Source organism: Danio rerio, chromosome 8, assembly GCF_052040795.2.
Source record: "Danio rerio strain M-AB ecotype USA chromosome 8, GRCz13ab, whole genome shotgun sequence".
Lineage (NCBI taxonomy): Eukaryota > Metazoa > Chordata > Actinopteri > Cypriniformes > Danionidae > Danio > Danio rerio.
This window is the reverse complement of record NC_141028.1, coordinates 51,905,942-51,925,919: the sequence shown is the minus strand read 5'-3', so window position 1 is coordinate 51,925,919 and position 19,978 is coordinate 51,905,942. Positions and strand designations below refer to the sequence as shown.

The window sequence follows — 19,978 nt, the reverse complement described above, 5'->3', positions numbered from 1 at the left end:
CTGGGGTTGAATGTACTACCAGTGCCTCTTGAACCAAGGACTCCAGGCCCTCCGCAGCTCCATGCTTCAGGCCCTCCGAAGCGCCACACTTTATGCCCTGTGCAGTTCTACGCTCCAGGTACACCTCCACTGCATGGTCCTGGCACTCTCAGGCATCCCTCCCACTATTTCGCCTCCGCACTACGGATGGGGGGTTGCTACTTTGTCTTGATCACCAGTTATCTAACAATCATAGATCGCTGGAGAACATTCACATTGCATAAAATTACAAATCCGCCATTAAATAGACTACAAGATCCAGTCACGCACCACTCACACACCTGGGCTAGATCATCATGATTGCAGACAGACACAGCTACAGCCACTCATGAACTGATTACATGGACTATAAAGTTAGCACACAAACACACAGAAGTTGCTGAGTCTTTTTATCTGTTTATGTGACAATACAATGCGTTTTCCTTTCCTTGTCTTGCCGGTTTTGACCCCTGCTTTGTTTTATTTGTTTTATTGTTTATCCCTCGCTGCTGCCTGCCTTCTGACCACTCGCCTGTTATTTTGTTATTCTGAGCTAATAGCCTCGGACCTTGAGCTCAAAGGCTGAAATCATTCTGTGTTCAAAGTAAAAAGTTCCAAAAGCCAGAGGGAGATTAATGACAACACATGCTTATTTACTAACCACAAACAGGAAAAAGTATTTACATGCGTTTTTTATTTTTTATTTGCTAATGTCTTGCAGGCGAAAGGTTTTTTGCAACGCACGCTTTACTGAATATGTACCGAGTAAAATATTACTGAAAATGTATTAGTACTGCCTTACACTACTACGTTATAGAAAAAGGTAATATGTTACTTTAATACATAACTTTTGTAACCATTACTCCTAACACAGCCTGACAGTGATGTCTACTTTACCGACTCGGATTTGAGTCTCGTTCATCAAGATAAACAAATCTTTTTTCGAGTCATTTCGTTCATTTGGTTCAATTTGACAAAATATTATTAAAATGTTACGAATTGCTTCCAAACACATCTAAAACAAGCCCAAGTTGATCACACGACAGATAAGTCATAAATAGAATACTATAAAAAGGAGAAAATAACTATGTTTACCTGGGGCCTCATGTACGAAGACTTGCGTGGAAATCTTACTAAAACATTGCGTACGCACAAAGCTGTAAATGTGCGTACGCAGAAAAAAATTCAGATGTATGAAACACTGCGTACGCCGAATCTCACGCATATTCTTTTGTACATCCGAATGAACGTGAAACTGAGCGCAACATGCACGAGCGCAAAACCCCTCCCTGCCTCCTCCCCCGTATGAATATGCTAATGACTATGCTAATGGAAAAACCCAACGAAAAAGCAACGGCAAAATCAAACAAAAAGAGAAACTTTGAACAGAATGTGAATTGGAGGTGCTGCTTTCGGAGGTAGAACGGAGAAAAGCGGTGTTATTTGCAAGTTTGCTCTCCGGAATTAACAACAAAAGAAAAAAATAGAGTGGGAGAGTTTAGCTGATACGGTTAACACAGTTGGGTCTGAACATCGCACTGAGTGCATTTAAAAAAGAAATAGTGTGGTTTATATCTGTAAAATGTTGCAGTACCCTTAGCAGTGTCAGTGGCGCACCTCATAAGAAGCATATGATCATGTACTGACACGTTCGAGCACAATCTCGGTTCGAATCCAGCGTCTGATGAATTCTTTATTCTTTTTTTTCCCGCTACATATCAGATTTTGCCCACTATTTATCACGAGAAAGACAAGTAGGAATCATTAAAAAGTTTGTGCATCATATTTTATTTGCACATTTATTGAATGGAAATGTTTCTGATTCACGCATGCAAATTTATCTTCAGATAGTGTCTTTATAGCAATGTGCGTGCAGTAGATAGCTCAGATTACATTGGGAAAACAGGCGACCGCTGCAAATTGTGCTTTAATGTTTAGCTGGTCAACTGTATGGTATGGAAATCTTACATACCTACTATATGAACCCGTCTCATACAGCTGCCATTGCAAGGATCAGACACTTTGTAGAGAAGAATTTAACACAACTGCCTCTAGGAGTCGCCAATGGAAATAAAACAGACACGCACAAAAAATGTGCGTACGCCTGCCAGAAAGCTGCCGTGAACCTGCGCACATTCCCACGTTCAGTTCATTGTTAGTAAATCCAAACGTGAGCGATTCTGAGCGTGAAACCTGGCGTACGCAAAGTTTTTGTGCGTACGCGGCGTTGATACATGAGGCCCCTGCTCTTTTGTCTATGAACTTGAACTATGAATAATTAATAATTGCTATTGTTGTGTCTTTGTTTAGCTCACCTCATTATGTCTTCAAATGTCAGTGGTTCGTTCACATTACACTGGCAGTCACATATAATCTTAACCAAAATACACAGTCTGAGCCGATCTTCTAGTTCTTGAGTCATTCGTTCATCACGTGACAGAATGACTCAAACAGGAAGACTCGAGAGATGAAAGGTTCAATTCTTTTTCCGGCTCTAAACGCATATGATTGGCCTGTGAGGAACAAACGACTCAGACCCGATAGAAGACTCCTGTCAACACCATTCTCATCAATACTCTGTCACCTTCCAAGGAAAACCACTAGGATGAGGAAGGGTCAAGTAATGTTCTCCCCCTATAACACTCTAAGGGCCTACTCACACTATGCAATCCGTACCGTGCCCAGGCCCGTTTCCTGGATCGTTTGAGAAGTGTGAGTGCGGTATCATTCTCCTAACCTGACTGATCACATTAGAGGTGTGTGAGCTTGATTCCAAACCTTCTCACTGCGTTGTAACCAGTCTGTGACAGAGGTGTAATTCTGTGGGTTCTCCCGACCAAGGGAATAAAGGGGGTTTATAGCCCGGAATACATTTAAAGGGAGTGATGCCTGTAGCGGGTTTTATCAACAAATTCTCCACATACTCCGCCCACATCAGAGAATGGCTCCATTCATGTTTTCGTTGGTAGCAGTAGGAGCGAAGGAAGCGAATGACTTCTAGATTCAAATGATCAGTTTGTCCGTTAGACTGAGGATGATACCCTGATGTGAGACTGATAATAATGTTGAGGTTCTTGAAGAGCGCTGTCCATACCCGAGAGGTGAATTGGGGACCACAATCTGATACAATATCGGCTGGTAATCCAAAGATCTGAAACACTTGATTACACAATGCTTTAGCCGTACCGAAGCCAGAGGGTAGTTTGGGTAAAGGAATCAAACGACAAGCCTTGGAGAAACGATCGACTACTGTCAAGATGACTGTGTTGTTCTGTAATAAGGGTCGATCAATAATAAAGCCCACTGTAATGTGAGACCATGGACGTTGAGGAGTGGGCAGTGCTTGTAATAGGCCAGCAGGGGTCTGATGTAAAGCCTTGGTTATTTGGCAGATATTGTAGTTCTGAATGTATGTGATCACGTCTTTAGGAAGAGCTGGCCACAAGAACCGGGATGTGACTAGTTCCAGAGTTGCTGTGACACCTTGATGACCTGAACTTGAAGTGTCGTGAATGTGCGCCAATAATCGTAAACGTATATTGATGGGTGCAAAGGTAAGATTAGCAAGGCAATTTGGAGGAGGTGGCAATAGTATCTGGATGCAGCCTTTATGATGCAAGCTGAGACTGCATAACCCAGCAATGCAATGTCAGACACAATGCACTCAAATGGAGCTAGTGTCGTCACTGTGACGGGTAGGGTTAGGGGTGGGGTAATGTGAGCCCATTAAAAAGCATTGGATGCAGCCCAGACTGCACTGCACCAGGTCTGCAACCAGACCCCTCTCGGAGGTGAAGTTTCTTGGTTGGCTTCCTGAATTTCAGAGAGGCTGTCCCACTGCACTGGAGCAAGCAGCAATTTGGTGGGAATAACTGCTTCATCACTTTAAGGTTACCTACAGGCCAGAAAATAAGAATTGTAAAGCTGAATTGGGTGAAGAATAGAGCCCAGAGAGCCTGCCTTGGGTTTAATCATTTGGCTGAGCGAAGATATTCCAGGTTCTTGTGATCTATCAGAATTGTAAATTGATGAGTGGCCCCTTCCAGTCAGTGTCACCAGTCTTCTAGAGCTAGTTTCATCGCAAATAGTTCAAGATTCCCCACATCATAGTTTCGTTCATTGCTGGTCAGTTTACGGGAGAATAAGGTGCATGGATACATCTTAGTTGGTTTGCCTTGGCGTTGGGATAATACTGCCCGACTCCTGTGCTGGACACATCAAAACAATGTTTTCCACTCGTCTCCAGCGCAGATACGGATGAAATTGTAGGTGCTGCGTTAATCAAGTTTGGTGTAGTATTTGGCTTGTCTTAACTGTTCCAATGCAGAAAGAACGAGGGGCAAGGGATAGCGGAACTTAATGGTCTCTTCATTCAGTCCTCTATAATTGATGCAGGGTCGTAAACTGCCATCTTTCTTTTTTACAAAGAAGAATCCAGCAGATGCCGGAGAAGTAGAGGGTCAGATAAAGCCTTAGGCCAACTGCTCTTCAATATACTCTGCCATAGCTTTCGATTTGGGTTGAGAGAGAGGGAATATTCGTCCTTTAGGAGGTACAGAGGCAGGAATCAGTTTAATCGTGCAGTCACTGGAATGGTGTGGAGGGAGTTAAGAAGCTTTTTGTTTGCTGAAGCCTTCGAGTAAATCATGGTATTCAATGGGGATTTGATCATCTTTTGGAAGATGGTTAATGTTAGAGCTCGGATAGGAATATTTTGTATGGGTTATATGCAACGAGTAATGCAGGAATCACTCCACTTGAGAATTTGCACTTCTCTTCACGAAATGTGAGGGTTATGATGACGTAACCAGGGCAGACCCAGTCAATTATGTCAATTGAGTCAATTATGTAAAACTGTATTTCTTCAGTGTGAAATACCACAAATTGCAACTGCATTCCTGTGTTTTTTTACGAATTCTTCTTTCTCCAACAGGGCTACCATCTAGCGCTTCCACTGCAAGACATGAATCACAAGTGCTGAGAGACAGTTTACGGTATTGTGCGAATTATTTGGCTATGAAATTACCTACAGAACCTGAATCTATAAAAGCAGTGGTGTTAATACTTTCACTGTTGTGGATAATCGCTACAGGAATGAGTACACTGAAAAATGAGAGACTAGTAGAGGGACTCATCGAATGGGAAAAAGTAGGAGGTTGTACGGTGCAAGTGGATTTGACCTGTCCAGCTTGGCCACAATACAGGCAGAGATGATTCTGCAACCTATGATCTCTTTCCTCCTGGGTCAAGCGTGTGAATCCTAGTTGCATGGGTTCATCGTGGGAATGTTCAAAAATTGTACAGAACATGGACCATAAATTTCTCCTACTTCGGATGAGGTGATCGATGCGAATGGCAAGTTCAATGAGTTCATTCAGATTCCTTCCCTCATCACGACAAGCCAGTTCTGATTGCAATTTGGTGGTCTGTCCCTGACGAAAAAGTATTTTCAGGGTGTCTTCCACCCATGTGGTTTGTGCTGCGAGAGTACGGAGGGTAAGAGCATAGTCTGCAGCTGTGTTTCGTCCCTGTGTGAGGGATAGAAGTTGACCATTCAGGCTTTTCCCATCAGCAGGATGCTCAAACACTTTCCGAAACTGCTTGAGGAATTTTTCAATGATGAAGTAACTACTTTGGTATCTTTCCAGATCGCTGTTGCCCATTCAAATGTCCTTCCTGTTAATAGATTGCATACAAAAGCCACTCGGCTTGTATCAGTGGGATTTAATGCGGGCTGCTGGTTAACAAAGAGTTTTCATTGTAGTAGAAACCCCTTGCAGCGGGAAGGTGTTCCATCTAATTTTTCAGGTAAGGCTAATCGAGGACTTACGGTAGCTGGGGCACCAGGAGCAGTCTTTAGTGTGGGAGCTGGCACTGGCACAAAGGGCGAAGCTGCCGGGTTGGGTGTAAGAAGCTGTTGCATGGCCTTCACCAATTCCTCTGCGAGAGAAGTAATCGTGTCAGCTGCTGATGATGGAGTGCTAGTTGAGTGGCTTGAGCAGATAGTTCGGTTGAGAAATGTGCTACAGCTGCCGGATCCTGTATTGGCAAAGTCTTCTGTTGTGATGAGTCAGAAGCCATTGGATCCATTTGCAAGTGTTATTAGCACAATCACACAAGTATAACAAACTGTGGGACAAACCAGAAATCAGGTCATTGAACAGGCAGAGTTCGGGGCAGGCAGAGAACATTCACAGTTGATGAAACGGGCTAGAGTTCAGTAAACAGATCAGGCAGGAATGGAATGGAAAACGCTCCGTAATGATTGCTGGGCAAATCAAGACTTCACACTCAAAGAGGGTGAAAGTGTGGTTTAAATGCACTGAGATGAAGGGAACCACCTCTACCGCAATCAGTGACACGCAGAATCGCTTTTTGAGTCCAAGAGTCCGATTGGAATTCAGGCGACGGCCCCCTCTGGTGGTGCACAAGAGAAGCAGCCGCGTTCTCACTGTGAAAAGACGACATTGCAGAAAGCACAACCACGTGCTATGTAAATATTATGCAACATCAGATGAGCTAGTTACATAACATAAATTAATAGCTAGATTAAAAAAAAAGATAGGCTAGTGTTAATATATTCTGTTAGCATAGATGGAGGGCAAACAAACCCCAGGGTAAGGCTAAGATATTCGCTTTATTGCATTAAAAAAAATAATAATTTTTTTTTTAACAATCCCTGCTTGTTTCCCAAATAGCCAATAACCCTTAACCGGTCAGATTAATATTAATATATATATATATATATATATATATATATATATATATATATATATATATATATATATATATATATATATATATATATTAGCGCTGTCAAAATTAGTGCGTTAACGCATGCGATTAATTTTAAATAATTAACGCGTTAAAAAAAATTTACGCAGTTGCAGGTTTTTTTTACTTCCTGTTGTGGTGGACGTGTGTTTAACATGCAAGAAATGTGGATAAATCCAAGGAAGCACTTTTTGAAGGCAAGTTCCAGTATAAAACAATTAGTTGCATCACAGGTTATTCAGAGTTTCATGCAATTTCGGGTGTTTCATTTTTAACTTTCGATTTCTGTTGTAAGTTGATACCGCATGGCGAACAGAAAGAAAATCCTCCGCATTTCTTGACTCGGTGTTGCTTTAGGGTCATAAAATCGCTGCTTAGGCTAAACGGTAGACTTTTAATAAGAGTATAATCTTAATCATAATAAAATCGGAGTATTGGTGTCTTATATACTTGAACTCAGAAAGTCTCTGTTGAAGTCGCGAGCTGTCAAAGACAGGGCATTACTCTACCTTTCAGCATGAGCCGTCCAAGTTTAGCGTGTTTCCTCATTAAACGCAACGAAAGCTTATGCTTTGCGTTGTTGTGTCAGAATCCTTGTGAAATACAGTAATACTTTAGAACGCTTAGTTTAAGCAAATTTGTTGAACGTGATCATGCGTGTTGAATCTGAGGGGAGTCGCCCCAGTATGGAAGGCCGTTGGGGCCAAAACATCTGCAGCGCGTTGTGTGCGTGTCTGTGTGTGTGTCTGTGTCAGGCCCATTGAGGGGTGTCAGGGGTGGAGTGAGCGACGTATCTGAGTAGGGGCGTGTGCGCGCGAGACGTACCTGAAGGACGGTGGGGGTAAGTTGCGTGCGACATAGGCTACCTGAAGAGCTAGGAGGGATGCGGGGGAGAGGCGTGTGCAATGTATTTAACGACCGGTTTGCGAGTTATTAGCATTCATTTGCGGGCATTTGGGAGTCTCTGTGCACTTGTGGGATACTCCTAGTCTTAGCAACTGGGTGAATGTAAAGGAGGATTAAGCAAAATTGTTTCTACTCTATAACTAATGTTCTCAACTCACAGCAATAAAACTTTACTGAGTGCAACAGTTTGTATTCTATAGTTTACTATTATAATTTTTCATTTTCCATATCTGCAATTCCTGTATTTTGGCTTTTTTTTTTTTTTTTTTGCAGTCCACTTAGAATTCAACATGGAAATCAATGTTTTTTTTAATTGGCATTGATTGTTTTGAAATTTAAATGTCATTAACATGCCTGTGTTTTAATTTCTTCATTAAATATGGCTGTCAAGCCAGGATCTTGATGGTTTATTGTGCGTATGTTGTTTACATGAAGAAATCTGTGTTACAAGTAAAACAAAAATTCTATTAAACAATTATATTTTGAATTTTAATCCTAATAAACAATTATATTTTGAATTTAAATATTTTTTGTCTCGCGTTTACATTATTTTACATTTGAATAGCCAAAATTACAAGTTTCAGTATTTTAAATGCGATTAATCGCGATAAATTTTTTTAAAAAGGTGCGATTAATTAGTTAATTTTTTAATCGATTGACAGCACTACTAAAAACATGTTATATGGCCCCTTAAATGTCCAATGTTTATTTAACTGAAAAGTATAGCTGTTGAAATTTGCTCATTTTCTTTTTTTTAAACATTTGTTATTTTTTTATATTAGAAACAATACCGACATTTGAGAATCCATATTTATTTAGTTAACTCCCTCAGTCATTCATTTGACTTGTTTATAAGTCATCATGACTTCCAGCATAAACCACGGCGATTGAAGTTCTGCACAAGACTTTTGGCCAGCGGAGAAATTAAAATGGTCGTGCCCAACTGAGTCTGGTTCTCTCAAGGTTTTTTTTCTTCACTCCCATCAGGTGAAGTTTTTTTTCCCTCTCCGCTGTCGCCACTGCCTCGCATGGTTCAGGATTGGTAGAGCTACGCATCGATGAATTGGCTCTTCAGTGTTTGAACTCTCAGTAATGATTAAATCACACTGAACTGAGCTAAACTGAACTGAACTGAACTTAAACACTAAAACCTGAACCACACTGTTCCAATTACTATGACCATTTATGTGAAGCTGCTTTGACACAATCTACATTGTAAAAGCGCTATACAAATAAAGCTGAATTGAATTGAATTGAATTATAAGTGCACATATAAAGCGATTTTTTTTTTTGTGCTACCAAAATACAGCGCTGCATGTAATAAACGTATGCTAAAAAATATATTCTTTAATCTAAACAACTCTTTGGCTTAAACCTCTTATTTGTTCACCGCAAATCTTTTTAAATGCATTGAAAAGCAAGCGCATATCATAGCCTTACCCTGAGGTTGTTCACATTCTGCCTGTATTAACAATCATGCTGTATTTTAAAATAGCTAATTTTGATGAATTAGCTCTACCTTTTGACAGCTTTTTTTCGTTCTACGCGGTTATGCGCGCATTATATTTCACACGCAAGGTGACTGAAATTGAAGTTAAAATACAAAATATACTGAGCCATTACTACAAGTAAAAAAAACAAAACAATAATTATACTTTAAAAGAATAATAAAAATAATTTTGCCGCAGAACATAAATAATAAGTTATGTATCGTCAATTTTCTCCTTTAGTGATCTTTTTATTTTTATGCTTTTGATGAAGCAGCATTCAACTTAAGCTCTTTAGACCATGTGCCGGACCGTTTCTAAGTGTTTTGCTGCAATGTTTTTAAATAAATAAATATTTAGGCCTATTTTTATTATTCATTTATTATTCATTATTTGTTTAATATTATGTACAATAATTGAGACAAATGAGATAGTAAAATATAATCAACAATGAAAATTTAAATAAAAAAACAATTGAAAATGCTTATTTAATGACTGTCTTATTCCTATAAAAATAGCAAACACTGAACAGGGGTCCGTTCTTCGTACATGGATTACTCAATTAGCTGGATTTGGATATTGACGATTTGACACGATCCAGGATCGTTTCGTTCTTCAAAGCTGATCCGGGAGCTGTTGTCATAGCAACAGTTCTGCTAGGTCAAACCTGATCGGGAGCAGGTTCAATTTATATAAACAGGATTAGATCGGCTTAGTTCAAGCAAAGATAATACAGAAAGTATGTTCCGAATTCTGATATTTTCTTACAGTAATAGTTATATACACTTGGGAAAATGGTACATATTTTTTAACAATATATATAAAGTTATAGTCATTAATAAAATAAATAAAGTTATACATATTAATAAAACTTATGCAATCTGCACCCTCGAAATGATAGTACAAAGACTGCTACCTGGTGGTGCAAAGAGAAAACTTATTGATATGAACTTTTTAGATCGCTTTAGTACAAATTGTGTATAATAGAAATGCACAATATGTGACTTTTTAAAAAAAATCAATAATACATTTATGCAGTAATAAACATGTTTTGATAGTTAATATGCCGGTGATTTGATGCTTCACAAAAGTTGCAGACGCCTTTAACAATATCAAAATGCTTTTGTAAACAACCAGTTATTCTTTACACCTATTAAAAAACGGCTGCTATAATAAAGAAAATCTTTTCTAAATGTAGAACTAAATACACTGATTTACATTGAAATACATGATGAATACTCTTGACACATGAAAGTGTAAAGCCTGGTGCTCACAACAAATGTTATTGCGTGCAGCGTGTCACATTTAACATCCGTTTACTGCTAATTTGATGTAAGTTTGCTCACATGGATAATTGAATATTAATCAGATGATGTCATTACGCCGCTGTGCCGTCAGCCAATCGTTGTATTGCTGATCATGATTTCGAGGATCTATAGATCTGCCCTTCACAACACACACAGCGATCTTAGATCAGTTTATCCAGACATTCTAATCTGATTCGCGAACTTGTTTGAAGAACCAAATTAGCGAGAGATCAGTTATCAAGATTAAAAGATCCAGGTTCTGCCAAATATTCTTAGATCATTTAAGTGAGGTACGAAGAACAGACCCCATCTCTCTATATTTAGGCGAAAAGACTGCTTTATTTATTCATTTAGCCTATTTGTACTGAATGTTTGTCCTTTCATTTTAGTTGTCCTTTATTTCTTCATTCATACTTTCTAAAATGAATCTTTATTGCACTTAACAAGTTTACATATTTCCCAGAGATGGGTTGCGACTGGTAGGGCATCCGCTGCATAAAAACATGCTGGATTAGTTGGCGGTTCATTCCGCTGTGGCGACCCCGGATTTATAAAGGGACTAAGCCGACAAGAAAATGAATGAATGAAGTTTACAATGATAATAAAGTGTGTTAACAAATTTTTAATGATTAATGAAGGAATTATAATGCTTTGTTTTATTGTTTCATCTTCATTTATAAATACAGTAGCATATTTACAGCTGCTGTATAGGCTGTTTCTGTCTGTACGCATCCCGTCTCTATGTGCCCCCTAGCAGCATATTCACAAACTGCAGTCATACATTTAAAAACACGTGCTTGCCCATTTATAGCGGCGGCGGTATATGCCAAATTGAACTCTCATCTACTGTATGTTATGTATACATCTGACATTTTCCAATTATTATTATTTTTTTTTACAATTACTTTTATTTTCTGTTCTCTATTTTTCTGTTTTCTATACACATTTTAAAGATGTTTTTTTGGTAATGTATTTTTCTTTAGTTTGGCATTTGAAGTATGTTATATGTATGTCTTTGAATTTGTAGTAGATGTTCTACTATGCCATATTTGTTTAAAGGATGTCAAAATCACAACTTGCATCTTCCACAATTTATCTAACTTCAAATATTGTGTTCCAGGGGTAGCGTTGACAAGACCTATAACTTAAGTTCGTCTGACCGTGTCACATCCAGGCCAGGTTCTCCCCACTCCCAATCATCACAAATGCACCGTTCCCAGTCACCTGCTTCCTAATTAGCCCTGGACCTGCACGTTATTCTCACTGCTTCATAAAACCAGTCACCCCACTCCACTCAGTGTCCGGCCTTATCACAACATGAAAGAGCTGCACTTTCCACACCGTCAGTGTATTAATACTAGTTGCAGGACTTACCTAATTTTCCCATGTGATCTTCAGTGTCTGCATCTCTCCTCTTTAATGTGGCTTCTCCTGGTTCCTTGTCTGGTCATCGTAGTCTCCCCTGTGTCTGGTCTCCTCCTGTATGGTTACATCCATTCTCCGGTCATCTTCATCCAGCCACTGGCATCTATTATATATTTATACTGGCATCTAATTCAATTGTGTGTTCATACATTCTATCCTTGTCAAGTCAGTCCTGTGACAGAAGGCTGGACTTGAACAGCCAGGATGAGCAGTAACGACCCATTTCAGGCCCTAGCTGTCACGTTAGACGTGATCAAAACAATAACAAAAACAGGAACAAAAGATAGCGGATTCAAGTGTAGATTTTAATATATTAAAGTGCAAAAACAGTGAACAAAAATCTTAAATATCAAAGTGTAAAGTAACAAATAAACAACAAAACAAGAAACTAAGACAGATAAACATGAACTAGACTAAAGCAAGATACGAGGCAAGATCAGGAACAACAACTAGGAAAAACAGACTTACTAGGTACAAGAAAGACAAACGACGCGATGACAAACAGTGGTTGAATGACTGAATATATAGTCCTGGTAATCACGGAGAATGGAGACAGCTGTGGTTGTAAATCAATGTAAATGACAGACCGGGTGTGTGCGAAAGAATGTAGTTTGTAGTTTGTCCATTGAACTACAGCGCCCTCAGGAGGTCACTGACAGATGTGACATTACCCCCCCCCCCCCCCCCCCTCTAAAGAGTGGCTTCCAGACGCTCCCAGACTAGTTTTCAGAGGCGGGGGCGGAGCGGAGAGGAACAAAGGGAGGGATGGGAGGGCCAGATCAGGGTGAGTCTGTGGGTCAGGCGCCCGGCAGGAAGCCAGGGTGCAGCCGGGGAATCCGTCCCAAACAATTGTAAGGACCACCTGGGAGGGGCAGGAGGGATGACCCACGGATGATCCTACAGAAAACACAAGGCAGGGGAGTCCAGGAGAGCCAGCTGGAGAGGCAACTGGACTGGAGGCAGCTGGGATGCAGCCGGTGGGACTGGAGACAGCTGGGCTGGAGCCGGCGGGACTGGAGGCAGCAGGGCTGGAGCCGGCGGGACTGGAGGCAGCAGGGCTGGAGCCGGCGGGACTGGAGGCAGCAGGGCTGGAGCCGGCGGGACTGGAGGCAGCAGGGCTGGAGCCGGCGGGACTGGAGGCAGCAGGGCTGGAGCCGGCGGGACTGGAGGTAGCTGGGCTGGAGCCGGCGGGACTGAAGGCAGCTGGGCTGGAGCCGGCGGGACAGGAGGCAGCTGGGCTGGAGCCGGCGGGACAGGAGGCAGCTGGGCTGGAGCCGGCGGGACAGGAGGCAGCTGGGCTGGAGCCAGCGGGACAGGAGGCAGCTGGGCTGGAGCGGGCGGGACAGGAGGCAGCTGGACTGGAACAGGCAGAGCAAGGAGCCCGAGCGAGGTCGGCAGAGCAAAGAGCCGGACTGGAGCCGGCAGGACAAGGAGCCGGACTGGGGCTGGCAGGGCAAGACGTCTGGGAGGCGCCGGCAGGGCAAGACGTCTGGATGGTGATGGTAAAGCCAGGAGCCGGGCTGGGACCGGCAGGGCAAGGAGCCAGTAAAGCCAGGAGCCGGACAGGAACCGGCACTGTACTGCGCTCTGGGGCTGGAGCCGACACTGGCGGGCGCTCTGGGGTATGGGCAGTCCTCTTCCTGCGCGTCCTCCGTCTGGTTGTCTGAGTACTAGGAGGAGCCTTGTAAACCGGAAGAGGAGCATGCTCTGGGACTGGAACAGACACTGGCGGGCACTGAGGGACTGGAGCAGACACTGGAGTTTCACAGAGTTCCAGGAGCCTCTCCAGAGGCTCCGAAAAAGATGATCTCCAAATCGCCCGACATGGATAAGCCCGTAGCTTCAATCCAGCTTTTCTCCTCCCTCCTGCGGCTAGATCAGCAGGCCCCGAAAACAGATCTTGCTGTGAATTACTCAGGCCTCCCTTTTGAGGATTCTGCTCCACCAAGGTGATAGAGACAGGAGAGCCAGGCATCAACAGCGCATGCTCCATGAAACGATAGAGGCTCCAGTCCTCCTCATAAGATGGCATTTGAAATCGGACTGGTTCTAAAAGTCCTTCCCGGAAATACATCATTAACAGCAAGTCGCTGAACGTACTTCAACTCCCTAATGAAACGTTCAACAGAGCGGTTACCCTGCTTAATACGCACTAGAATATTATCTGCTGAATCCATAGTGATCGCGTCGTTCTGTCAGTTAGGCGTGATCAAAACAATAACAAAAACGGGAACAAAAGATAGCGGATTCAAGTGCAGATTTTAATATATTAAAGTGCAAAAACAGTGAACAAAAATCCAAAATATCAAAGAAACAACAAAACAAGAAACTAAGACAAATAAACATGAACTAGACTAAAGCAAGATACGAGGCAAGATCAGGAACAACAACTAGAAAAAAACAGACTTACTGGGTACAAGAAAGACAAACAACGCAATGACAAACAGTGGTTGAATGACTGAATATATAGTCCTGGTAATCACGGAGAATGGAGACAGCTGTGGTTGTAAATCAATGTAAATGACAGACCGGGTGTGTGCGAAAGAATGTAGTTTCACTCAGTGTCCATTGAACTACAGCGCCCTCAGGTGGTCACTGACAGATGTGACACTAGTAGACTCAAACAGGCACCATGAGCACTTCTGCCTTCCACACGATTCCTTCTCAGGCTGTCAATGTCAGTCCCATGGCCCAGCCAGTGGCCTACTCAGGCGTGGTGGTGCTCTCTTGGGGCAATGGGGAAATTTTGAAGTGGGAAAATAATTGTTTCTACAATTATTTTTCTGAGTTTCTTTTGAAGAAATAATGCATCTCTAACTCCTTGTCTCTGTGTACCACATCTGTAGAAAAGTGCCGTTAGTCAATGTTCCAAGAAGATCCCTCACTGCTATAAGAAGTTCCAGGATATCTTCTGCACCAAGCGAGCCACCCAGCTTCACCCTCTTTGCCCTTCTACATCCCCTGTTGCTGCTAATGTCAATGGGGGAGGGGGGGTGGTGGTTACACCCATGCTACGACTATCATGCCCTGAACAGGATCGCCATCAAAAACAGGTACCCACTTCCTCTCATTCCAGCTAATCTTTACAGCTCCTACAATCTCTGTCCACTGCTTAGGAGCTGTCAGCTTCTCGGCGTGCCTGCCCAACATTGCTCCCTGATGTTCCACGGTGGAGAGGATTGGTGATACCCTCACTGAGTCCATTGCTTGGCTTGATAGTTCGGTCACAGTCCTGCAGGAGACCCAAATGCAAGGGATAAATGAAAAACAACATGTATTTGTTAAAGGAAAAGAATCAGTCCGGGCAGATCATCCTTCTTATGGGCGATGCTGGACTGGACAAAAATAAAGAATCCTCCCATGAAAAAAAAATGTATGTGAAAAAACTGGACAAACTTAAGGCTGGTGAGCAGATCACAGGGCTTCCAGAGTCCTTTATACACAGACTGTGGGCAGAGCAGAGATGAGCCGATGCACAATAGGATGAATACAGACACGGTGAAATGAGACACGACAGAGCTAAACTGGACAAGACAACAAATAATCTTCGAACAGGTAAGACCAAAAAAATTATAATTTATTTAATCTGATTACAATCTAATTACTGGAATTGTCATATTTAATTTAGTTTAAAATCAAATTACCAGAAAAAAAGGTTTATACTAGAAATCCAGCCCTAAAAGTGGCTTCCATCATTCACATTTTGACATATGGGCCATTACATTCTGTCTCTAATACGCATACATATTTACTTTATACAATCAAATGGTTACCTGATTTGTCCTTATTGTCCCGAAGTATATGTAGTAGCTCTGAGATGGACTTTTTCTGGGCCTGAGCAATATAACTGAGATTTTCACTATCCAAAACCAGTAAAAATGCCTGCAGGTCGGAAACCAGCCGAGCTAGCACTACAAAATCAAAGAAAACAGACATATCTATTATCAGTACACACAAATGATTTTCTCACAGCTTACACTCTAAAAAGCATATGTTAAATATTTGCACATTTCGTGTTGTGACTATTTTAATTAGGTCCAATGACTGATTGAGGCAGACCAGGCCTACTGATCATTTATGATAAACACCATTTATTAACAAGCAGAATCACTGAAGTGAAATACAAAATAGACCTTAGTCACAGCCTTAAGGTGCGATCACACTAGAGTTTAATAATGTAAAATTCTGTTGTGCCGCGCTGCGAAAAGAGGCGGGAGTAAACAAGATTATTAGGCTTTAAAAAGCGAGCGATTGCTCCATGTTTTAAATTTCTGTCCAAAGTAGTCATGTTTTGATCCTTGGTTGGTGTCACGCAGTCAAGTGATGCGATATCGCAGGTCAGAATTCACCAAGCTTGAACTTTGCAAAGCAGCGACAAGCGAAACTTGAGGCATGACCTACGTTTCTGGTCTGATGCGTTCGTACGGAATTCTATGGGAAGAAAAGCTTAGTGTGACCGCAGCTTTAGTCGCATTCAATCCTCCCAGTGAGAAAAGTCCATAGCGAGATTTGCTGAAAATATTACTTTTGCTAAACCTAACGATTGATGGAGGAAATTAATAATAGTATTTTATTATTATAAAACAGTATGATTCATGAAATATATTTCATTGTTACATAAACTTTTTAAGCAGCTCTTAGAAACCACAAACTCATCCAACCAGGAGGTGATAACAGCCACCCCTAGGTTAGACTTACCATGGACACCATCTTGATAAGCGAACCTCAAAAGGACACAAACAGAACTGGACCCTTTTAAAAATAGCCATTTCTTCTGTATATTCTAGTATGTAATGGTTGTAATGTATGTAATGGTTATGTAATGGTTGTAATGTATGTAATGGTCATGTTTGTATGTTCATGTTCTTCTTACCCTGGGTAGAATGCCATATCTGTGTTAAAAAGAGTTTGTTGATGATTTACTGGTGTTTTACTTTAAAATGTTCTTTGAATCCTTAAACGTATAGCTTAACAACTTACGCTCAAACAACACAACAGAAGTGTTTGGTATGTATGCACAGTGGTTTAAAGAACAACTTTATGCATTGTATTTTGGTATTGCATGTTGAAATAATAAAATCTTTAACATTCCTCTACAACCACTACTCAACAAGCATATGTAAATCATCAGATATCAACAAAGGGCCATAAAATTGGCTTCCCATTGGCTAACTCAGTATGTCTGATAATATTTTTTTTCCAAAAAAAATTTTTTTTGGCTACATTAAAAGCAGTTTTTAATTGTTTTTAAATTCAATATATTTATATATATATATATATATATATATATATATATATATATATATATATATATATATATATATATTTCTTTCATTATACAAGAACTTGCCTAATTACCTTTAAAAGCCTTTAAATGTCACTTTAAGCTGTAAAGAGTTGTTTTGAAAAATATCTAGTAAAATATTATTTACTGTCATAAAGGACAAAATTAACCAGTTATTAGAAATAAGGTAATAAAACTATTATGTTTAGAAATATGTTGAAAAAAAATTTTTTTGTATGTTAAACAGAAATTGGGGAAAAAATAAACGGGGGTTGGGGGGACTAATAATTCAGGGGGGTTAATAATTCTGACTTTAACTGTATATATCTTTATCTTTAGTTTCTTTTCTTCAACACTTCTTCACTCGGTCACCAGCCAAAATGGTTTTTAAGTCTAGGTTTTTATGCCTCACCCAACCTGAGGCCAGGCTTTGGCCTTTTCACTCTTCAAAGACTTTCAGCATCAAGCCAAGTCTCTACTGTGGACAATTCCAACTCATAGCCTCACTGAAATGCTGATCAACTGATCAGAATGGAGAAAAAACCAACAATGACTCATCAGAAAACTTCTAAGTTAGCACACTGCGCACACACAAAGCTGTTGTAGTTTTTCTTAATGAAGAAATCTAGTAAACAGACGTGTTGAAAATGGAATTGTAGTATCGGATACATTGTTGTCAGTTGCGCGCGCCACTCCATTCACCTGCTACTAAAGTGGTAATTTTAAATGTTCCTCCTGTCGTCTCTAATGATGACTTTACAAGAGAACTAAGTTTATTTAGTAGGTTCAGAAGTTCTATTAAAATGGTCCCACTTAGATAATAAAGTGCTTCATTGAACAATGCTTCACTTTATTTTACAACCCTCAAACGTGGTATTCACCCTTTAAGTACAGGAAACAAGAGGGAACAAATACTGTATTTACCCTTTAACTACATTGAAGAAGCTGATCTTCAACACACTAGTGTATACTTGAACACTAAGTACAGAGAAAACTACAGCATCAGTTTTTATTGATTGAAGACCAAATTACTACATTTTTCTATAAAGCATCAGCTATACGTTCACTGAAATGCAACAGTTAGTCCCCTCTCTGCAAACAGCAGTAAAGAAGCTAGCCTGTTTTAATCTGCATTGAACCCTGACGGTAGGCCTATATCATGCAAGTGATGATAGTAATGTTGAGACATTGATGGCTGTGGTAAGATCGACGAGTAAACATTCATAAGGTAAGTAGTGTATGGAAATATATTTTATATTGAATTGCAGATTTAAAATAAATACAGTATACAATAAGGTTTTATAATTTCACAGGTTTTAAACCTTTTATACATCAAACACCCCAAATAAAACCCATGCACTGAATAAGAGTACTAATGTACTTATTCAGGTGCATGGACATTTGCAGGTTACATTGGGTTGTCACCACCCTTGCATAATTCTTTAAATGTATACAATACTTGAAGTAAAGTACATTGTAAAGTAATATACTTACGCGTTTTTTGCGTGTTGAATATCTTATTGTTACCCACCTATTACGCAAACATTATGGTTTGTTTCTTGCAATTTAAAGAAAAGTACACTGTTATTTCACTGTACTTTTGCACTGTACACATGGTACTTTTCATGTTGAATATCTGGTTGTTACTCTCTCATTATCCATGCATTATAGTTTGTTCCCTTATACCTACGCAAACGTTATTTATACTTGCACTATACGTACAGAAAAAAAATCACCGTTATTTCGCTGTAATTACGAGTAATTTTGGTGTTAAATATATGGTTGTTACCAAGCGGCAACCTCCCGCTCTCCCTCGGCAGGCCAATACGGAAGTAACTGAAACTGCAATTCATCGAAAATCCGCTAGTCCTGGCTCCATAATAGGGCAAATTTTAATTGAGCCCACTGTTAGAATGGCAAACTTTACAGCAGAAAAAAAGGTGTTAACAGCCTGGTACAAAGAACGATTTTGGTTCATTAAAGCTAATATTACCCTTCATGACAACTGTGAGGGGGGTGAATTTTTTTTTATAACTCATCCGTTTCCTTTATATTAGGTTATATTAAGTTTGCATTACTAAACCGTGGCCACTTGATTGACAGCTAGGTCTCGCTGTCGCCGTCACTTCACCTGAGCTGACAGGCCCGTGCAGAGACCGTCCAAAAGGCATGTGCAGGATAAATTTTTTGAAGCGTGGGTGGGTGGATGGGGTGTTGTCACGCGCGTTCTGATCAGCTGTGTTGTCGCGCGCGTTCTGATCAGCTGTGTTGTCGCGCGCGTTCTGATCAGCTGTGTTGTCGCGCGCGTTCTGATCAGCTGTGTTGTCGCGCGCGTTCTGATCAGCTGTTTGTCGCGCGCCTACTGAAGGGCGGGACAGAGGGTGTGTTGCGTCGCGAGGGCACTTTAGATCATTTTGGAAGGGCACTTTCTATCCAAGACTAAAAAGGGCATGTGCACTGCACAGGTTGAGCCCTATGTGTGCACGTGCCTGTCAGCTGACTCCGGCAGATTAGCCACTGATTTCGGCATATTCATCATATTTTTGTTTTGTTTTATGTGGCTTTACACAGTCAGTTGCCTTTTGGGATTATTTCATACAATTATCAGATGATATGGGATGCTGTGTGCACTTAATTTAGCTCACAAACCATTCACGTGGCCTCCGTTTCCCGTGTGAGTACAATTATATACTTATATACCATCTCTATAAATATATTTGTTTTATTTCAGATCATTTATCATTTATAATGTTTTTTAGAGCTGTAATGCACTGCAG

The 19,978-nt window shown here is 40.7% G+C and overlaps 1 protein-coding gene across 6 annotated transcripts in view; it reads right to left on the bottom strand.

The window, feature by feature from the left end:
- Positions 1-19,978, bottom strand: part of si:dkey-220o5.5 — a 68,829-nt gene that overhangs the window by 34,177 nt on the left and 14,674 nt on the right. Inside the window, exons 2-3 of one of the 6 annotated variants that reach the window (XM_087265311.1) lie at positions 15,691-15,828; positions 11,867-11,971 (exon numbers count right to left, since the gene is read on the bottom strand). The exons of 2 other annotated variants lie outside the window; for them this stretch is intronic. In XM_087265311.1, the coding sequence (XP_087121437.1) occupies positions 11,867-11,879 (13 nt within the window). In that variant the 5' untranslated portion in view covers positions 11,880-11,971; positions 15,691-15,828. Of the gene's footprint in view, positions 1-11,866; positions 11,995-12,472; positions 14,701-14,921; positions 15,829-19,978 lie in introns of those variants that run through there. 3 more of the 6 variants (XM_087265309.1, XM_087265308.1, XM_087265312.1) reach the window with 3 other exon arrangements.